This window comes from Hippopotamus amphibius, chromosome 16 (genome assembly GCF_030028045.1).
Source record: "Hippopotamus amphibius kiboko isolate mHipAmp2 chromosome 16, mHipAmp2.hap2, whole genome shotgun sequence".
NCBI lineage: Eukaryota > Metazoa > Chordata > Mammalia > Artiodactyla > Hippopotamidae > Hippopotamus > Hippopotamus amphibius.
The window spans coordinates 45,246,947-45,259,969 of record NC_080201.1 but is presented as its reverse complement, the minus strand read 5'-3'; the positions used below and the strand labels follow the sequence as shown (position 1 = coordinate 45,259,969).

The 13,023-nt window shown below is 65.4% G+C and overlaps 1 protein-coding gene across 1 annotated transcript; it reads right to left on the bottom strand.

Annotated features, from left to right (window-relative positions):
• Positions 1–704: 704 nt before the first annotated feature.
• Positions 705–12,617, bottom strand: LRP3 (LDL receptor related protein 3). Its single transcript, XM_057712194.1, has 7 exons — positions 12,545–12,617; positions 10,550–10,597; positions 5,060–5,234; positions 3,521–3,735; positions 1,958–3,074; positions 1,591–1,723; positions 705–1,342 (listed from the first exon to the last, which is right to left on the bottom strand). The coding sequence occupies exons 1-7, from the start codon at positions 12,615–12,617 to the stop codon at positions 758–760; spliced, it is 2,346 nt and encodes a 781-aa protein (XP_057568177.1). The 3' UTR covers positions 705–757.
• Between the last annotated feature and the right edge of the window lie 406 nt (positions 12,618–13,023).

The window sequence follows — 13,023 nt, the reverse complement described above, 5'->3', positions numbered from 1 at the left end:
GGGAACTGAGGCTCTGAGACAGGATGGGATGGGTTTGGCTGCTGGGTGCCGCGGCCTCTGCCCCCTGAGAAAGCATCAAGCAACATCTTCTGGGGCCTCAGGGCCTGCAAGAGACCCCATGGGCTTTCTCTACCCCATGCCCACTTTCCCAGCCCTGCAGTACCACCCGGGAGATTGACCCCTCAGCCAGAGGGCAAAGGGCATCAACCTGGCCAGGCCCACGCTGACCCCACAGGCATGAGGTTGAGGGCAGAAGCCTCCCGGCCCCGCTCTTCCAGGGCCTGTTGGGAGGACGGGGCAGGGCTCAGTGCCACCAGAGCGCCCAGCATGGGCTAGGTGTGATGTACCCATATCCCTGTTCAGTCCAGGGACAGCTCTGGTGCCCCACAGGGTGGATGAAGGGAGAAGCCACAAAAAATAATCCAGGGAGCCCTGCCCTGGCCCTCCTGCTTCTCTGGAAGAGTATTCCCAGAAAGGAGTCAGGGAGGGTAGACGTGGGCCCCCGGGGTGTCTTGTGTACACTGGGGCCCTGCAGAGGGTGGGCCCATCACGCCACCCTCACCCCACGTTTACCGCCTCCCCGCAGCCCCCCTGCCCAGCATGCCCACCGGGGCGCCAGGGTGCTGATGCAGAAAGCTGGCTGGGCTCCTGGGTGGGCCTCTCCGTGAGAAAGAAGGACACGGAGGCAGGGTAGAAACGACTGTGTATTCCCTGGTTACAGAGCGGGGCTGTGGCGGTCATCAGCGTGTCCGGCGGGTCAGCAGGCCAGCAGGGCCTCGTCGTCACTGGCCTCCAGCGCTGGGGAGCGGGGTGGCGGGGGGCTCCTGCAGACACCCAGTGGCTCTGGTGGGTGGGGGCCTAGGGGGCTGCCGGCAGTGGGGGCCAGGGGGTGAGGGTCCTGGGCCGAGCAGGACTCCCGAGGCGTGTCCGCAGGGGCTGGGCTGTCCACCAGAGGGTCCCTCCTGGCCTTCCTGTCCTTGTCCACTGGCCCGGACGCCGGGTCCCGCCGGCCCGAGGCGGGCAGCACAGAAGATCCCACCTCCGGTGCGTGGCTGGGGGCGCCGGGGGGCCCCTCCCCGGCTGCCCCTGGGCTGCCCGTGTCCATGAGGGGTGCCGGGGGGTCCAGGGCGGCCCCCGGCGCTGGCTGGAGGAGCCCGTCACCCAGCACCGTCTGTGCGGTGCGCGCAGCCGTCAGCAGCGGGATCTGTCCGCGTGGCGCCCGCGGCCGGTGAAAGAGCCGGTTCCAGAGGCGGCCGAGGCGGCGGCGGGAGGGCCCGCGGCGGGAGGCGTGCCGGCGCATCTGTCGCCGCATGGCCGTGCGAAGGTTCTGTAGCACCGAGGCCTGGAGGGTGGAGCGGCGGCTGAGGGGGCAGAGGTCAGCACGCCCCCCGAGGGACCCGAGGACCCAGAGACCAACTTGTCCCTCCTCTCGCCACAGCCTGCTATGTCACCCTGCCCAGGCCTCACCTCCCGCCCCCCTCGACCCCCGGACCAGCCTGGCTGCACGCTGTCCGACCCGGCCCCTCGGCCTCCCTGTTGCAGCTGTTCTCTGAGGCCTGGCCGGTGGGGGTCTCATGCCCTCTGGCTCACCTGTGATGCACTGTAGACAGGAAAGTCCTCCACAGGTGGGATGAGGCCCTGTGCGATGAGCTGACCGTAGGACGGGGGTGCCTCCCGCCGCACAAACTCGGCCTCCAGACGTGTCATCTGGGTCTCAAAGGCCCTGAAAGCAAGGGCAGAAGGGCAGCATGGCAGGGCTGCGGGGACCCCACGCTTCCTGCCTCCTGCGGGGGCCCCCCCACAGGATGTGGGGCCCCGGCCTTCCATCTGGACATCCCGAGGTGCCCAGACCCAAGAAGCCCCGTGTGGGTGGCCCGAGCCCCGGTTCACAAGCCACGGCCGTAGGAACAGTGAGCCCAGGGCCAGGAGGCACGCGAGGCTCCGGCCCTGCGCCCACCTGTACTCCTGCGTGCGCAGGGAGTAGAGCTTGAAGGCGCAGCCCAGGGCGATGACCAGCAGCAGGCCGCAGACCAGGCTGCCGATGAGCGCCGCAGTGATGACCTTGCGCGGCACGGCCGCCAGGCAGCCGTGCTCGTCGCTGCCGTCCTGACAGTCCTCCTGGCCGTCGCAGCGCCACGTCTCGAAGATGCACAGGTTGGTGCCACAGTGGAAGGTGCCCGGCTGGCAGGAGAAGCAGTTCTTCTCGTCGGCGCCGTCGGGGCAGCTTTTCTGGTTGTTGCAGCGGTCGGCCGGCGTGTAGCAGAGGCCGCTGCCACCCTCGCAGGGGTACTGATCGGGAGGGCAGGCGGGGCAGCCCTGCTCGTCCCGGCCGCTGGCGCAGTGCCACCAGCCATCACAGCGCTGCGGCTCCGAGAAGCAGCCCTGCTCGCCCGCGTCCTCCGCGTCGCCCTCGCGGCTGCCCCCGCACGGCTGCTCCCACGGGAGGCAATAGCCCTTCACTTGGTAGGTGGCGTTGAAGCCGTGGCCGGCGCTGCGGGCGCGGGCGTGGTAGGCCACGGTGAGGCGGCCCTGGGCGGCCTCGAGGCTCACGGGCCGGTGGTTGCTGCGGTAGGAGAGCGTCTGCAGCAGGCGGTCGCCGCGCTCGCCCAGGCCCTCGTACACCTGCACGTAGTCGTCGTAGCCCAGCCGCAGCTCCAGCTGCAGCAGCACGCGGCGCGCGTCCTGCGTGTCCACCAGCCACGTGCAGTGAAGGTCCGAGGGCCCGCGGGCCGCACCGAACAGGTCTGGGGAGGCGAAGGAGCCGTAGAAGCTGCCCAGCCGCCGGCCGCAGGCCAGGTCAGGGCAGCCGGCCTCGTCGGAGCCGTCGCCGCAGTCCTGCGTGCCGTCGCAGCGCCGCTCGGCCGGCAGGCAGCGCGTGGAGCGCGCCCCGCTGCAGGGGAAGGTGCCCCCGGGGCACAGGCTGCCCGGCGGCTCGGAGGCGGGCGCCGAGCAGTTGCCCTCGTCGGAGCCGTCGCCGCACTCGTCCACAGTGTTGCACTGCCACGGGCCCGGCAGGCACTTGCCGTTGTCACAGCGGAACTCGTCAGCCTGGCAGGATGCCTGGCCCAGCTTCCCTGTGGGGTGGGGCGCGTGGCGGAGATCGCTGGGGGTGAGCAGAGTCGCCCTCCAGCGCGGGGCCTGGGGCCAGCAGGTCCTCCCATCCCAGCAGGGCCTCCGCAGGGCCCAGGGAGGGGCAGGACCCAAGGAGAAGGGCCCTGGGTTCTCCGTGGCCAACTGAGGGGCAGAGACCCGTGGAATGCCTGACCTGAGCTGGGGGTAGGGGGTGAGCGCCCCACGCTGGCCAAGTCTGTGAAGTGGGGTCAGTGACCTCAAGGGGCTCCAAGGCACCCTGAGGCGGCAACGTGACCAGTCTCCGTCCCAGCACTGGGCTCCCGCTGACAGGTCTACGGGGGGAGACCCTGCAGGGAGCGGGTGGATGGAGGGTGCCGCCTCGACCCCCCTGCCGGGAGCCCCTGTGCACCCACTGAGGTGCCCCGCCCGCTCCTGCCACCAGCATCACCTCGGATGTATGAGAGTCGGAAGCCCTGGGCCTGGCCGGAGCTGGAGGCGTCCGAGTGGAAGAAGATCCAGACGTGGTCCCGGGCGGAGATGAAGGCGGGTGGGATGGCGGAGCCACAGAGCCGGAAGGCCTCCTGGCGGGGCGGGGCCGCCGGGCCCAGCATGAGCCAGTCCAGGGAGCACTGGTGGGACTCCTCCACATCAAAGTTGCGGAAGCTGCGGGGGGCGGAGGGGACCGCAGACGTGGGTGGGCGGCCAGGGACCGGCCGGGAACGGTCACGCCTGAGCGCACGGCGAGGACGGCCAGCCTCACCATCCCTCCTCTCCTCCACGCCCGGCCACTCAGCAGGGCCCCCAGGGGTCCGAGGGCGGCTGCATGGAGCACAGGACAACGTGGACGGCCCCAGCGCAGCTCTGTGAAGGCCTCCCTCCGTGCCTTTCCACCCTCGGTCAGCACACACACGGCGCTCCAACCCGCGACCCGTGCGGAGGGGGAGGCAGGAGCCCCATCGTAGGCGATTCCCTGCCCTGACGCTCTCCCCTGGAGGGCGAGGCCCGAGGGTCCAGATCCCCACCACACTGGCTTGGCTGGGACAGACCCCGCACAAATCCCAGGCCTGCGCACGGAGGGGCTGCGCGCGCACAGGGCTGGCCTAGGCGGCGGCTGGGGGACCGCTCGTCCCCTGGGGAGAAACGCTGGCCCTGGACTCCCTGGCCCAGGCTGTGGATGAGAAGGGCCGTGGAGTGCTCTAGAAGGGGCCTGGAAGGGTGGCGTCTTTAAAGAGACTCCCAGGGGCCACAGGGAAACGGGCACAGACCCTGACGGTGTCCGTCACATCCCCAGCCTTGGAGATGGGGAGCGACAGGGCTCCCGGGCTTGGCATTTACGAGGGTGACTCCCCGTGACCGCCCCAGCCCAGGGGTCCGGCCTCAGTTCCGCCATCTGATCCCCTCACCCTGTTTCCCTCCGCATGTCCCTGCAGCTCAAGCGCCTGGGTCCCTCTCCTGCCAAGACTGTCCCGAGGTCCCTGGGGAAACCCTGCTCTGGGCTCGGCGCCAGCCTGGCCTCAAGCCACCCCTGCAGGACAGAAAGGACACCTCTGCCACCTCACAGGCAGCTGGACCATGCCCACCAGTCACAGGGCTCCCCTCCTGGCAGGCTTGAGGGGACAGGCAGGCCTGCAAGCCCATGAGAGAGGCTCAGGGCAGGACAAGGCCCGGGTCCAGGCAGTCACCCACAGAGGCCCACACTCCCCTGCTCACATGCACCCACGTGCGTACAGCTGACACACGTGCACACAACTCACACACGTACTCACATACATACACATCTGCTCACACTGCCCTCCACACCGACCCACACACGCGCTCACACAGGCACACACAGATTGGGCTCATGACATACACAAGCACACGTGTGTGCTCACATACACGTACACGCGCATCTGGTCACTGAGCTTGCCACACGCACTCACATGCACACCGTCACACACACATGCAGCGTGTAGGCCCGCATCGGTTCCCTCTGACACCCCCATACCTGATGGTGATCATGTCCCCACGGTCGCCCTGGATGTACCAGCTGCAGTTGGCGCCCGGCGGGTAGTTGAGGGGCCAGGCTGGGCTGTAGATGACGCCGCGTCGCTCCGTGTGCTGCTCCAGTCTCCCGCTGCAGGCGGCTGTCAGGAGAGGAGGCTGAGAGGTGCTGGCCTCACCTTCGGGCGGGAGCGGGGAGTGAGGGAGGGGGACACTGGAGCCCCCCGTGGCTTGAGCACAGGCATTCCCCAGGACGGGATCAAGGCCAGCCAAGGTGCTCATGGCCAAGGGCAAGGCGACCGTGTGAGACCTCAGGGAAGAGACGCGTATGGGGGGCGAAGGGGAGGACCCACACGGACTCAGGGCGGCCCACCCTTGTGCCCCAGAGCCTAGGTCCCCCGTCCCCCTCGGGGCTGGGAGCAAGCCCACCGACTCCCCTTGGCACCTAGTAGCTGTGGCCTCTGGGCCGCAGGGTCTCAGCTCAGTGGGGAATCCTGCAGCCCCAGGCTGTTGGCCCAGCACAGGCAGACCCACTGTGCTTGCCTGCCTGTCCCCCTCCTCCCACCCAGGGCTGGCCGAATACAGGCCTCGGCCTGGGAGGGAAGGGGCTTTGCTAAAGCAACACATATTTACTGAGGACTTACGATGTGGCGAGCTCAAGTGCTAGGCATGCTTGCAAGACAGGCAAAAGCCCGGCTCTGTGGCGCTCGCCGGCTGGGGGAGGAGCGAACAGACGATGCGGATCCCCTGGGCGACGCGAAGGTTAGAAAACAGGCCCGAAGGGAGGGGCTGAGGTCCCGAGGTGGCTGGAAATGCAGGCTGGGTCTGACCACCCCTTGTGTGACATTTGGGTTTTGTCCTGAGCGTAAGTGGGAAGCCACCAGGGGTGGATGTCGTAAGCAAATGAAGAAACCGAGGCTCAGAGAGGGTAAGTGAGCTGCCCGTGGCCACACAGAGGGTAAGTGGCAAAGCCAGGGCCCACCCTGGTTCTCTCGTGGGCTTGGCCTCTGCCAGCCTTGAGCCAATGCACTGATGAAGCGTCCACCATAAACTGTCAGGGACAAGCACAGAGCATCACGCCAGCTAGCACGGGGGACAAGTGCCTCTATGCCCAGCCCCACAGGCCTCGCTGTGCCCACTTCATTACACGTGCTCCCTGCTTCCCAGCCGAGCCCGCTCAGCCTGAAGGCAGCACACCGTGCCCAGTGTGCCCTGACCTTCCCAGGACCAGGAAGGCCCTGTGCTTGGCTACTCCACCCCCACCCCTCACAGCCCCTCCATCACACTTCTTCACTGATCTTCATGACAGCCTGCCGCACAGGTGGGGCCCATTATACAGATGGAGAAACTGAGGATGGGGAGACAAATGATGCTTTTCCCAAGCCCAGCAATACCACCTCCTTTCTCCCATTGCCCGGTTCCTTCCACCATTGCCCTGGAAGCAGGGTCTCTCTGCTGGCACTCAACAAGACTCTGGAACCCCGAAAGGCTCAGCTGCAGAAAGGAGAGTGAAAGCCCTCCAGCCGCCTTCCCCTCTCTTAGGAGGGTACACGTGGAGGTCTGGGTGATCCAACAATGTGACTAATCGGGAGTTAACCCCCAGCAACAGCTCCCAGGAGTAACAGGGGACTAGAAGGGAAACACCCACCCTGACCCTAAAGTAAGGCTGACCACGCTCAGGTCGCCATCAGAGCCTCGACAGTCCTGGGTCAGCGACGTACCAGCCAGGGCTCTCCACGTGGCGCTCCCATGGCCTGGGAGACCAGCCTCCCTGAGCCTCAGATCTCTCACAGCCCAGGAGGGTAAGGACTAAACAAACGGAGTGGCGGTCAGGGGCCTGAGCAACGTGTTCCCTCTGGTGGGTGAGGCCGCTGGCTTTGTGGGCCTCACAGAGACGCTGGGTGCTGACCTGGGGACACCCGGGGAAGTGTGAGGTTATAAAACCCAGAGAGGCTTCTCCTACAGGGTGCTGGGTGGGAGGTTCCCAGGCAGGGCTGGGAGCACATCTTCCTCCTGCACTGAGTCTCTAAAGCAGATGTTACACCAGGAGCCGGAGGCTCTGTCGGCCAGCGTGGGAGTCACGCCCTGTCCCCTCAGCCCCCAGGAAAGGCCTGAGGCAAAGCAATACCTGCCCTGGACCCGAGGGGCTTTCCCTACAGGACGCAGCACTCACAGAGGCTGCGTTTCTCTCCCACGCCGGCCGGGGAAAGCCGGGCCAGCAGGGACCTGTGCCTGGCCCTTCTTTCATGAGCGGGGAAGCCTGTCTCTCCAGACCACCAGCCTCGCTGGGAGCAGATGAATGGACAGCTGCCAGCCCAGCTCTGCCTCTCAACAAAGCCCCTGAACACATGTCCCCCAAAGAGCCTCACCCCTGAGTGCCGTCTGGTTGCCCCAGAAATTTCCACATCGGGGGCAGCAATGTCACTTGGTCACTGTTTATTCTTCTCCAAAGGGGCCCGCACAGACCAGAGTTTCTGCAGCCGTCGGCCCGGCCCATGCAAAGTGACCATGGAGCAGGAGGGAGGCCGGGGTCCGTGCAGGGCCCCAGACCGGACGCTGGCTGACCGCGGGCCTGGAGGGCATCACCGGCTCAGACAACCAGCCCCAGCATGATGGCAGGCCTCAGCCCCACTCCACCACCACCCCAGGAGCCAGGCACAGGCAGGGGAAAGAGCTTTGTGACTCCAGTCCTGGGGGCCACACTGCCTGACACAGTGTCGCTCCCTGGGCCCCAGTCTGTCCATCAGTGAAGCAGAGTCAGTGGGTGCTGCTTGTGTCAGAGGGTAGCACAGTCTGCAGGCAGACGTGCACGCACTGGGGTGAGTGGGGGGATGACCATGGGAGGTGAGGGTGGTGACGGCGTGTGTGATGATGGGTGGGCAGCGAGGGGAGCTGGGAGATACAGATGCAGGATGGAGGGTCTTGGGGGTTGTTTAGGGGTAGTCAGAGAGGTCTGCCTGAGTATAACTGCAGGTGACTTGTCTTCACTTGGGCAGAAGATTGCTCAACCCTGGGGTCAAGGTTGCCTGCTCAAGGGGGCAAGGGATGACTGAGCACTTTCAGACCAGCGTCCTTCTTTCCTGGTCCAAAGAGATGTCAAATACTCCTGAGAGGGCATAAGCAAGGCCTGAGGACTCACAGGGTTCAGATCCAGTTTCCAGAGGCCATTGCTACTCCGTATAACCTGCTGGTCTAATTGATGACAGGGAGCTGGGACCCCCACCAAAGCACGTGGGCGAAGCTGCCAGGTGAGTGGAGAACAGCCTGAAGAACCTGCCCAGGCTCACCCCCAGGTCACAGTGGCCCCATGGCAGAGCCCAGAGTCTGGAGTGTGGGAGGTAGGTCATCGACTCAGTTCGTGCCTGACAACCTGGGGCAGGACAGGGTCTGAGAGGCAAAAACCTGTGAGGTCCCCGGGGCAGCCCAGCTGGGCCCTCCGGAGGGTCTGAGCCCAGTGAGGGCTGGGAAGGGGCAGGCGAGACAGGGATGATGCGGGCTCCTCACAGTAGGAATCGCAGGAAAACCCTGAAACTGCAGAGGCGTGAAGCTTTGGGTGGGGGAGGCACCTCTGGCAGCAGAAGCTGGTCTCCACTTCTCTCAACAATACTAGAGGGTCAGAGATGGGCTCCAGGACAGCCGAAGCCCCAGCCCACCACTGTGGTTGCACCGGACAGCGGGGGGTGCACCGGGCACAGGCAGCCTGGACCCTGCTGGCGGCCAAACGTGACGGTGGACCTGGATGGCTCTCTCTCTCTCCCTGGCGCTAGAAGTGGACCTTGTCCCTGGAGCATCTCTTTCCTAACCCTGGGGCAGACGTGTTTGGAGCCACGTGCCCACCTACCACACCAGCAGGAGGGCTGGCCTAGGGCTGACGTTGGTAAGAACTGACACCCCACATCCCCTTCCCCCACCCCCGCTCTCTACCGTGGCCACAGACACCTGTCCAGGTGAGGCCAGTCTTCTCCTGGAAATTGGGATGGGGAGACTGGGCAGTGAGCTGTGGGGACCAGGACGCCAGGCAGGGCTGAGGCTGGCTCAGTGCTGAGCAAGGCCGGGCCCTGGGCCAGCGGAGTCAGCAGAGGAGGCCAGGCTGCCGGGAGCAGGGGCTGGTGGGCAGGGAGAAGGCAGACTGAGGCTGCGTCTGAGAGACGGGCCTGTGGACCCTGAGCCTCCCCAACCCAGGGACTGCAGCCAGCAGAGAACCCTCTCCCTGAGCCGGCCTCAGTGGGTTTCTGCTGCAAGCTGGGCCCTGAACAGAAACTAGAAATCCCTGGTACCTCCTGCCCCACAATGCAGCTCAGCACACAGCAAATAAGTCCACGGCCCCCTGACTCCAGCTCCCGAGGCCCTTCTCAGATGTCTCCCGGTGGCACCAAGGGCCACAGGGGCCTGGGCTTAGGCATTTGCCAGCCCCTGGCAGTCCCCTCAGCAAAGGACAAATGCCCCTGATGGCCTCAGCCTCCCTCCCGCTCCTGGCAGCCTTTGCTGTGCTCGGCACCAGGCCCAAGCTCAAAGACGGCCAGTGGATGGACGGCCCCACACTGACAGGCAGGAGGCAGCCGCAGAGTTCTAACTGTGTTTTCTTAGACTCCATATGTCTATTTGGCCTCCACTAATCGCAGGGCCAAACTATCAGCCAAAGTGTTTACCTGTCTCCCGCAAACCAGTTAGCCTGAAACTGGTCTTTCCTGGGCAGACCGGCTGATCCAAGGCTCAGCCCCACTGCCTTCTTCTCTAATTCATACACCAAGCCAATATTTCATCCCAGGGTCAGGTACCAGGCACCGAGAGACCACCCGCATAGCCCAGAGCCCTCGGGAATTATTCAAACCAGCCAATCCTAAGCTACTTCCCCTGCCCTGCCTTGCCTTTCCCACGGAAACTCCATTCAGGGCTCTGGCCTAGGCCTTCCCCTCCCTCCTGTGTCTGCCTTGACCAAACCTGGTATTTCTCCTATGACCCTACGTAGCACAGCATGTCCCCTCCTCACAAGTCACATGTGTAATAAACTTCTCCATCAATGGCTTTGGCTTCTCCATGTTGTCACTCAGTCATACCTTTATAAACTAAATCCCAGGTATAATTTTAAAGCAGGCAGGCATCTCAGGGCGCGCCACGGCCCTCTGGGAACCGCACAGCACCATCTGTCGATTGTGCTGCCGTGACAGTTTCCTAGAGGTTATTAGGCCACCACGTGCCAACGCTGTGCTGAACACCTTACCTCATTCACCCATTTAACCCTAATAAGCAGGCTTCGGAGTGGAGCAGGTTATTGCACCCATTTTACAGAAGAGGAAACTGAGACTCAGGGAGGTGTAAGTTTGCCCAATGACGAACAGCTCCTTTGTGATGCAGAAAAGATTTCCAGGGATTGAGGTAGGAAAAGGCCAGGTGACCTCAGGGATGGAGCCAGGATCCTGAAGGCTGGTCCTCAGAGGTCACTAAACCGGGAGGACACGGAGGAGGGGAGGAAGGGGAGAAGCCTCTTACTCACCTAAGGCAGGAACGGCGCTGCTGAGCCGCCCGGTGAGAACAATGTTCACTGTGGGAGACACAAAGAGGATTCAGTGGAGGGGGGGAGGGGAGAGGAGAAGGGGGGTGGCTCTCGGGTTCAAGCACCTGGGGCACAGGACAACACAGCCCCAACGGCAAGCTGGTTCTCTTCATCTTTAGGGTAAGGCCCAGAGCACTGCCACAGAGACTTGTGCTCCCACCCCGGTCCTGCTGGGATGGGCAGAAGTGAGAACCCCAGGGGATCTCAGGACCCACCTGAACACCCACCATGGAAGAGAGCAGGGTGCAAGCCGGGCTGCACCAGACCGCTCCTGCTACTCCCCACGCTTGGGAATTCTAACTCATCTGGGAGGGGGTGTGTTTCTCTTTCCTCTCAGGCTTGGGAATCATGGGCCTGGACCTCATCCTTCAGAGAGAGGCCCTAGCTCAACCCGGGCAGGGGCCCTGCTTGTCCAGGGGCTCCTACCACCTTGTAGGGCTTCCTCCCTCTGAGGGGCCTCTCCAGCCAGGGCGGGAGGCAAACAGTTCTGATCACCCCCATTTTACAGGCACTCACAGCTAGCAGGGTTCAAAGGCCTCCTCACTGTGCCGTGCTGACCTTGAGAAGCGAGGCGAAGAATTCGCCTGCCACCTACCCCTTCAAGTGCCCACCAGCATGGATTTGCCCTTTGCTTTCACCGACTGCTTTCCCACAGGAGCTATGGAAGCATAAGATATGGGCAAGCTCAACTTCCCAGAGTTCAGGTGCCCCCTTCCCCAATATCAAGAATGCCAAGGGAAGCAGAGAGCATCTCTGCAGGGGTCAGCCCCCATCTGGCGAGGAAGCAGGGCCAGCTGGCCCACGCAGGACACCCAGGCTGTGCTGGGCAGAGCCCATGCCTCATCTGGGTAGGGAGAGCCTTGAGGAGGCCAAAGGGTCTGCCCATTGCCTCGCTCCCCTGGGAAGGCCAGCACCCAGCAGCACATGACCACTGACAGATTTGGGAGTGGGCAGTCGGGGGCCAGGGCTGTTACCGAGACCCGCTCACGCAGTTTAGGCAGAGGCCTTCCCCCAGCTCCCAGGCTCTTGGGGGCAGCGGAGTGTGCAGCCTAAAATGAACAGGCTTCTTTTTCACTTTGTCATTTCAGTGGCTTCAACAAACCTATTGGGGTGAGAGAGCCTTCACTGATGACACCATAGGGTGTCCCCTAATGACCCGGGCTTAGATAATGGCCTCCCTCCTTCATCATGGTAAATAAAGGAGCCATGTGGCTTGAGGATTTAACTCCTTCCTTCCCCTCTCCCCCACACAAGGCCCTGGAAAGGTGGACAGAGAAACTCCAGTAGGGCTGGAGGGGTGCCAGGCCTGGCTGGGTCCCTGGGCCCTCCCCAGACACACCACCCTGGGCTGATGAGGCCCGCCCCGCTGGGTGTGAGAAGACACAAAGGGAAGACAGGAGTCATTCTAGCAGCTGCCTCCTGCCCTGCATCCCGGCATCCCGGCATCCCGGCATCCTGATCCCGGCTCCGGCAGCTCCCGCCCCTACCCTACTCTGGGCAGGAAACAGTTCCTTGTTCAGGGGGCCACCGGCCCCAGCCCCACTGGCTTCGTCTTTGTCCGCAGCTCCGGAGGCCCCGATCTCCCATCGCCGCCAGGCTAAGCGCGGGCAGGCCGGGCGGAAAGCCACTGCCTGCCAACCCAGGCGCAAGCACAGCGGGCCGCCCTGCGCACCGCTGACCCGGGCTCCCGGGCGCTGTTCCGAGCCGGGCGGGAGCCGGGGCTCCGCGGCCGGAGTCTCCCTCCCAGGCCTAAGACCCCAGCAGGCCGGGGTCCCAGGGGCCGCAGTCTCCTTGGCCTCCAGCAGGAGCCCTCGCAGTGCCGGCTCCGGGAGCCCCGGCCGCAACCGGGGAGAGGGGCGCCCCGGCTCCGACCAGGGCGCGGCACGGAACTACGAAGCAGGGGACCGACCCCGCCGGCCCGCGCGGCCCACTCACCCAGGCAGACGACGGCGAGCTGCGCCCGGGCGCCCGGCGCCCCCTCCGGCCCCGCGGCCGCCCGCTTCTCCATGCCGGGGCCGGCCGGCCGCCCGCGGGCGCCGCCTCCTGCCCCACACCTGCGGCTCCGGCTCGGGCTCGGGCTCCCGCGGCGGCTGCGGCCCGGCTGCGGGCGGTGGCTCCGGCGGCGTCTTTGTGAGGCGGCGGTGCAGGCCCGCAGCGCGCGCGGGGCCACATCGGCCGCGGCGTCACGGGCCCCGCGGGGGCTCAGCGGCGGCCGCCAGGGAGGACCCCCGCCCGCCGCTGCCCCCGCGCCCCGGGCGCCGCGCCGCGGCCGGCCTGCGCCCGGGGGCCCCCGGCGCGCCCATATCCCGCGGCGCGCAGCCCGCCCGGCCCTGGCGCCCCCCGGCCGCCCCGCGCTGCGCCCAGCCCGCCCGGCCGGTGCCGCCGGTGGAGCGTCCGCGTGTCTGCGGGTCCTG